Source organism: Micropterus dolomieu, linkage group LG18, assembly GCF_021292245.1.
Source record: "Micropterus dolomieu isolate WLL.071019.BEF.003 ecotype Adirondacks linkage group LG18, ASM2129224v1, whole genome shotgun sequence".
NCBI classification, from domain to species: Eukaryota; Metazoa; Chordata; class Actinopteri; order Centrarchiformes; family Centrarchidae; genus Micropterus; species Micropterus dolomieu.
Window position 1 is genome coordinate 27480368 of NC_060167.1, and position 7962 is coordinate 27488329.

General features: G+C 38.1%; 1 protein-coding gene across 1 annotated transcript; it reads right to left on the reverse strand.

Annotated features, from left to right (window-relative positions):
• Positions 1-5184: 5184 nt before the first annotated feature.
• Positions 5185-7942, reverse strand: LOC123956355 (myb/SANT-like DNA-binding domain-containing protein 4). Its single transcript, XM_046028485.1, has 4 exons — positions 7798-7942; positions 7298-7596; positions 6953-7082; positions 5185-6496 (listed from the first exon to the last, which is right to left on the reverse strand). The coding sequence occupies exons 2-4, from the start codon at positions 7569-7571 to the stop codon at positions 6109-6111; spliced, it is 792 nt and encodes a 263-aa protein (XP_045884441.1). The 5' UTR covers positions 7572-7596; positions 7798-7942; the 3' UTR covers positions 5185-6108.
• Between the last annotated feature and the right edge of the window lie 20 nt (positions 7943-7962).

The window sequence follows — 7962 nt, forward strand, 5'->3', positions numbered from 1 at the left end:
CATAAGGTAAAAGCAAATCTGCTAAGTATTCTGGACCAATACCATTAAATGACTTATAAAGTAGTAAAAGGATTTTAAAATCAATTCTAAAATTAACTGGAAGCCAATGCAGAGACTTTAAGATAGGGGTAATGTGTGTTCTCTTTCTGGTCTTAGTCAAAAGACGTGCAGCAGCGTTTTGAACCAGCTGCAGTTTAGAGATTTTGTTTTTCGGAAGCCCAGAAAGCAGAGCATTACAGTAATCAATCCTGGAAGTAATAAAAGCATGGATAAGTGTCTCTGGTTTTTCCTTGAGAGAGAAAGGGTCGTACTCTAGCAATGTTCTTGAGATGATAAAAAGTGGTCTTAGAAATATTTCTAATATGTGACTCCAAACTGAGATCTGAGTCAAAGATAACTCCCAGGTTTTTCACCTAATCACAGGGACTTAGTGCCAGCATTCGCAATTTCATTCAGTTTCTCCGTCTGAGATTCAGAACCAATGACCAATACTTCTGTTTTGTCCTGATTGAGCTGCAGAAAATGTTCTGCCATCCATGACTGTATGTTTAGGAAACAATTAAAAAGAGCGTCTACTGGTCCTGGGTCATCAGGGGACACGGCAATGTATAGCTGGGTGTCATCAGCATAACTGTGAAAATTGATGCCGTGGCTCCTGAAGACGTCTCCAAGCGGCAGCATGTACAAATTAAAAAGGGTCGGGCCTAAGATTGAGCCCTGTGGGACACCACAATTCATTTTATGTCTTCTGGATAGAGATTCATCAATACACACAAAGAATTCTCTATCAGTGAGATATGATCGGAACCAATTAAGAACAGTACCTGAGAGGCCAATCAGCTTGTGCAGTCTGTTTAGAAGAATTTAGTGATCTACTGTATCAAAAGCTGCACTTAGATCAAGTAGCATTAATATTGATGGTTTTTTCATATCCATGTTCCATCTAAGATCATTAACAATTTTTACCAATGCTGTCTCAGTACTGTGATTGGTTCGAAAACCAGACTGGTATTTATCATAAATATTTTGGGAGTTAATAAAATCGTTCAACTGATTAAAAACAACTTTCTCTAAAATTTTACTTTGGAATGGCAAATTGGATTATTGAGTACTGTAACATCTAAATTATTCTTCTTCAGAAGGGGCTTCACCATAGCAGTTTTAAAGGCAGTAGGGAAGACACCCATCTGTAGAGAATAGTTCACGATGGTCAGAAGATACTCACTAAAAAAGGCATATTGTGTTTTAAAAAGAGAAGTTGGTATGGGATCTAACAGACAAGTTGTTGGTTTCAGTAGAGTAGCAATTTTACAAAGCATGCCAGCGTCAACCAGGCCAAAACTATGCAGTGTATCCCTGGATGTAGATATAGGATCCACTTTATTAAAATGTACCTGCCAATGTAGTGATATATTTGACCTAATAGAATCTATTTTACTTCTGAAGTGGAGTGCAAAGTCTTAACATTTGGATTTTGTTGACATGCTGCTAGGTTTTGTTAAAACAGGGTTAATTAAGCGATCAGTTGTTGAGAAGAGGACTTTAGGGTTGTTCTGGTTGTCTGCAATGACTTTGGAGAAGTGTGCGTGTCTTGCGTCTCTAACTGCCTTATTATATGCTTTCAACTGTTCGTGAAAAATGTGGTAATTTACTGTTATTTTGTTCTTTCTCCATCGTCTTTCTGCTATTCTGCATTGCTTCATATTGGAAAATATATATTTTTGCATGTATTATGAGTGGCAAAGGTCCCCTGCAAGACTTGGAGCCGTGATGCTGCACACATCTTGGACCACATTCCCCACAGCTCAGGTTAAAAACTCGTTAAACTGTTAAATGTTTAAATCACACAAGATTACAATAAATAGCATAACTCAAGGTTCACCAAAAAAGTCATCATTTGAACCAATAAGATGTAAAGAAATAATTACATATATTTGAGTTTTGGTGGATCAAGCTAAAATGTCACTTTGATCTTCTATATAAAACATTCCATGAGTTACAATTGGGAAATTGTAACTCTAGTATTCATAGTCGATTTGTCAGTGGGTATCATGCACTCCTCCTTGATTACATGGACACCAGCTCAAAAGTAAGTTGCGATTGGGAATGTCAGGCTGCCATTTTCTTATGATTGGCTGATGAAAGGTATAATTTGGGACTGCCAAGACAGAAACTTCAAAAGCTTCCAATGCCATATTAGGCTGGAATGTGAAAGCTGTCCAGGCAAAAAATGATCCAATTTTCTACTGGCTTTAATTACAAAGAGGATCTCCTTTCATTGGTGGGGCAATTGACGTCCATTTCTGAAGACCACTGTGGAAAATGATCAAGTCAAGCATATCCAAAATGCTTAAATCTGGACTTTTTTAGTGTGGCCATGGCATGATATCATATTTGAAACTCATATATCCACAGTCTCTGTAAAACAACCTCCAAACTCATGGTAACAAAGAATCAAGAGACATGTTTGTGCCAAACAAGATTCAATGATAACGTTCATGGCAACAGTCCAATGTCTCACTGTCCAAAAAATAGTTTCCTTAATAACCATTTTGTTTGTGCTTGTGGTGATGGGTAAGACAAAATAAAAGAAGTGGTTAAAGGGTAATTTTTCCCTGTGTAGAAAGTTTCCCTGTCTTGGCTGTCAACCTGCCAACAAAATAAAAGCATAAATTGTGGTTAATCCCTGAAGCAGAGACATTGTGCCTGAAGGCTGTTGGTAATGGGCATTGCCCTTTCTAATCTAAATAAAGTTAAGCGTTTGTAACAGCGACTGCATTATGGAAAATCCAATTTGTGATTGCAACATCTGTACCTAACCTATGGGTAGTTCTTTGTTGGTCCAGGCAACTAAGCTGCATGTTTTTTCCCTGATTAGTTTTCCAGGAAACTTACATTTACATGACCTTGCATGTAATGCAAGGTGATTCATATGCAGAATCTGGGACCTGGTTATTATGGTGGTAAAAAAGAGAATTAACATTTAAATGTTCTCAGACATGCAAACCCATGCACAGAAGAGAGACCCAGAGAAATACCCACACATGAACCTAATCCTTTTCTAACAGTCTAACACACAGGCAAGGAAGTGTTAACAGCCATACATTATACACAGTATCATCTAGCCTACATTAAAATAACAAGATGTATTTTGCTTAATTAGTTTTGTTTGACAATAAATGGGAAGAATGTTTATTGTTTACAATGTTTATTGTTCAATTAACATGACGTCATGAGGCAAAGAAAGAAACTCAGAGGACCTGAGTCAAACATCTATCCTGGCACCAACTCCAAAAATTTTTCTTCTGGGCTCTAATTCATCTCATTATTAATTCACCGTCTTGGCCAACGCTTTCCTCTCTCCCCCCACCTGTCAAATCCTGTCTGACCAAATGTCATGAGGAGAAGGACGCAAAGAATAGGGACCATTCTGATATGTTTGGAACGTGTCCAGAGGTTTATTTGTAAGCTTGCAGGGTGTGGCAGGTAAGCTCCCACCTCAAAGGCAACGGCTCCCTCCCATGTAATTGCTCTTCATCAGATCAAGCTGCATGACATTCCTTCAGACTGTTTCAAGTGACTCCTGCCAAAAGACAGAGCGTTAACTGCCACCAAAGGGGACTATCTCAAATCTGGATCAGTGGTGGTTGATGGGATATCATTGTGTCATTAGCTCAGGCTCAAGACTACACTCGGTAATAAACAATGCAAACAGAAAATACAGCACACTGAGGGGAAAACACAACAGGAAAACACAAGGCTAATGAGCCAGTAACATGCATCACACAGCCTGTACACAAATAGAATTATTCTCCCCAATAAGAGAGCTGGGACTAGTCTAACGAGTCAGAGGAAGGATGCATCCTCAGGCAAAACAGAGATAAGGGCCTTTGATAGAATTAAGCCAACGTCCAGCAGTCAGTAGATGAGTTCTGTGAAGATAAAGCAGCCAGGACTGACAGGTCTGATAATAGTCCAAACAAAGAGAAAGTGGAGATTAAGGGGTTCCTTTTCAGGCAGTTAAGTGGACTGGCCAGAGGACACTCCAAAACATGGCTCATCTGTCAGGGATGGGAGGAATGGATACCGTCACTGACGCTTTATCCAGGAGACAGATAGTATCTAAGAATGCCTATAAAGAATGCTTAGTCTGTTGTGCCATCATCATATATCTTTAGTAGTCTGCTTAATCGGCATGTTTGGATTTTACATGATTTCTTACAATGACAATAAAGATGGCTTGACAACAGAACAGCTATGAATGAAGTACAAGAAACAGAACAAAGACTTTTAGAGAAGTGATTCTATAGCAGGGCTACCTGTACCCAAGGGGGTACCTTTAGCTTTTTAAATAAATAAAAAAAAAAAGACAGCCAAATTGATTTACAAATTGTAGTTATTTACAGTAACCAGTAAGCTGCCCATCAATCTGACACATAAACAAAATGTGTTGCAATTGATAGTGCGAAAGCAAGTGGGCACGGAAGTTGAAATAATAGTTAGCTAAAAGTAATGCAAAGTATAAATGGTTCAAAACTGTTCAAATTAATGGATACATGGTTTAAAAAGTTATACTAATGAATAACAGTTGAAATAGCAAAAAGTAATGGATAAACAGAAATAGTTAGCTAACACAAATGGACACTATCCACTTTCATATCATTTATAATGTTAAATAACATCCATTTTATAATCCACTGATAAGAACATATTTGAGTGGTGGAGGTGAAGGAGGACTTGAGCTATCTGAAAGGTCTGTATGGGTACATCAGACAATAAAGGTTGGGAACTACTTACATGGAGGATAAACATGATCTGAGAAAAGATGGCCTTTCAACATATGAATGAGCACACAGTCACTCTATGAAACATATTTATGTTAAATCAGTTGTTGAAGTAGCAGCCAGTTATCCTTCTTTCCATTCTAGCCCAGTACAGTACATGCTTGCAGCAAGCGCAATTAGTGTTAGACTCCTCATATCAACACATAAGTAACATAAAGGCAGTCATGCCTTTTTGTGCCCATAACCTTGGCCCTTGAAAAGCTGCTCTCTTTCCACAGTCAAAAAAAAAAGAAATGACGAGTAGTTAATGCTGAGGAGGCAGAAAAGGAGAGACAGTCACAGCACTCAGTTGTAACACAGTCTGGCACAACACTAACAAAGGAAATGAGCAAACCACACAGCAAATAACAGACTTTTATTCAACACTCTGGGCCCCACTGCTTACATCTGGGTGCCAAACCCAGTCACTTACAAATAAACGGATTTATGAAAAATATTACGCACAAATTACTACATTTGTCTAGACAGGACATTATTTTAGCTTTACTTGCACTGGCCTGACCAAGTTCAATTTTCATAAATATGTAAATTGGTATATGTCAAACATTTACAGCTTCCAAATTCCCACTTAGGAGTAAATGGCATGAATCAGTAAAAAAAACTAAAAAGTAAGTAAAAAACTACATTTCTCACAGTGTAAAACTGTAGTTGGACTTAACTTAACTATACTTCCTACAAAGAAAACATGTGATTTCAAGAAGTTAATTGTTTTAATTCCTCAGTTATATGGCACATGACATTCACCTGGGGAAATATTTCAAGGTTATATGAACTTTTGTTAATGTGCCATTTGTTCTCTTTGTACTAAGTATAAGCTATACGCTCATCATTGTATTTCAATAACTATGATCAGCTATCCGCAAAATCGGATCAGTGTTTTCAGTCAACAAAAACAGTATTCAAAGCAATAAATGATTTACACAAAACCTATATTTTACCCTAGATATGATCATAAAGGTGTATTTGAAAACAAATTAAATCTGGTTCATTACAGTTTTTATTATACTATATTGCAGTAATTTATCAGTCTGAGACTCTGAAGTGGTAATAATGTAAAGTGAGGAACCAAACATGATGAATTCCTTCATTTTCACTGTCATACGGGTGCCTGGATGCCTGGTGCAGACAAAACTGCTGTTGGACCATAGCCTTAAACAGAGATACAGAAACAGATGAACAGAGATATTTTATTTTAAAGAGAACACTGACGACTTCAGCTAAACACAAAATCATGTTTATACAATACAATGTATATACAACTACTTCAGTTGTTTGTATGTGGCCCTTCCATTTGCTTTTTCATCAGCTTTATTTTTAGTGTGTAATATTCCTCTTGAAGCTTGAGGACTGCCTCTTGTCTTCTCAGCACAGCCATTTCCAAATCCATTCGTTCTTGCAAAGTTGTGCAGTGTACTGAGGGTGGAGACGTAGAGCAGGGAGTACGTAGTCGCTCTGCAGAAGCAGTGAAGCCAGCAGCACAATGAGTACTAAACTGCACTGCGGGGGATTTAGGGACATTAGTAAAAGAGGCCAAATTTGGTTGTGTTGGAGGAGTGGATGGATTTGGATATGTAGGAAGCTCGAGCTCTCTCAGTGGATGTTTGTTTGTGAATCTTTCATCTATGTTGTGGTCATGTCCGTCTTCGTCACGGCTGGGGGGGGAAAGGCTGAATTGAATTACAAGAATTTGCATTTCATCCTGAACAGAAAAAGGGTTTGTTCATCCAAATTAGAAAAGAAATAACATTTTTCTCACTTGCTTCTACTGGTATCCATCCACGTAAATACTTTTGAGATTCCACCCCAGTACAGTGCAGGTGAACAGATTATTTTTAGTTAAATTTTTATAAATGGATGGCATCTCTTTCTGGAAACAATTTTCCTGTTATTCTAAATAATCCACAGACCTCACTGTGGGCAGTTTTCATCATTAAGACATTAAGTGTGACTAAGTGAGAAAATACTGTCTGGTTTTTGTTTATTGTTTATTTAGGTGAACAGACCCCAATTACAGATACATATTTCCAAGAAACTACTGCACAGAATAAAGTTCTGATTTGATGCAGTCTAGACACATGAGAGAAGGCAACAAATAAAAAATGTATTACCTGTCTTGTTGAGTTTCCGCCAACTCTGAAATTGAAGAGTCGTCTCTATCCTGTTGCAGCATGTCTGAGAGGTTCATCACAGAAATCACTACTTGAGTCACAGTACTGAATTGTTCATGGGACAGGCCGTCTGCGAACGAAAAAGCATAACATGCACTGATTAATATTAAATACAATAAATAAAACACAAACAGTGATGATGTGGATTTGCTTATATCTCACTCTAGGATTTTAATTCATTTTCCTGCAGTCATCCCCACAATCAAGGTCTCGGCTTATTTCACCAGTCTTAGTTTGTAGATTTAATCATCCTAATTATATGGACTCATGGCACATTGTCCTCACCTGTACTTGCTTGTCTTCTCTGGCGTTTGATCTCCTCCCTTGACTTTGCCAGAAGATTTTCCCACTTTTTGTTACAGTCAGAAACTGTACGCTGAACCTGTGGAAAGGCAGTATTGATGGCTTGGGCTATTTCCTCCCAGGCTTGTCTTTTATCCTCTATTGAAACTCCAGTGCTGCACTTGCCTCGGACTATGTCTTTCCGCTCCTGCATTAATTGAGCAAGAAGAAGACACTCCTGGTCCGTCCAGTTGGGTTTTCGCTTCCTGCTGGACATTCCTTCAAGTTGTAGGGGTATTTTCCTGAGAGACACAGACTGATTATCTGTATGTACATTTGTTCCTTATTACAATCCTTATAGCACTTGAATACAGTGCAGAAATGAAGAATTGAACTATGATAATAAACATGTTCATCTAACTGAATGGCCCTTCCAGTTAAGTCTTTTTCAACTTAAGTTATTATATTTAAGAGATTATTTGAAATTTTAAGATTTTCGCTACCTGGAACTCAATCAAGGCGAAGAGCAACGTGATACCAGGTCAGACGCTCGCAGGATGTAAATACGATGAGGTACAGTATCCGCAACCGTAAATACATACAGATCAAACCTTAAGGTAAAGTGTAAGGCTTTCTTCTCCGTCTCAGGGAAAATTCACAGCGTCGCA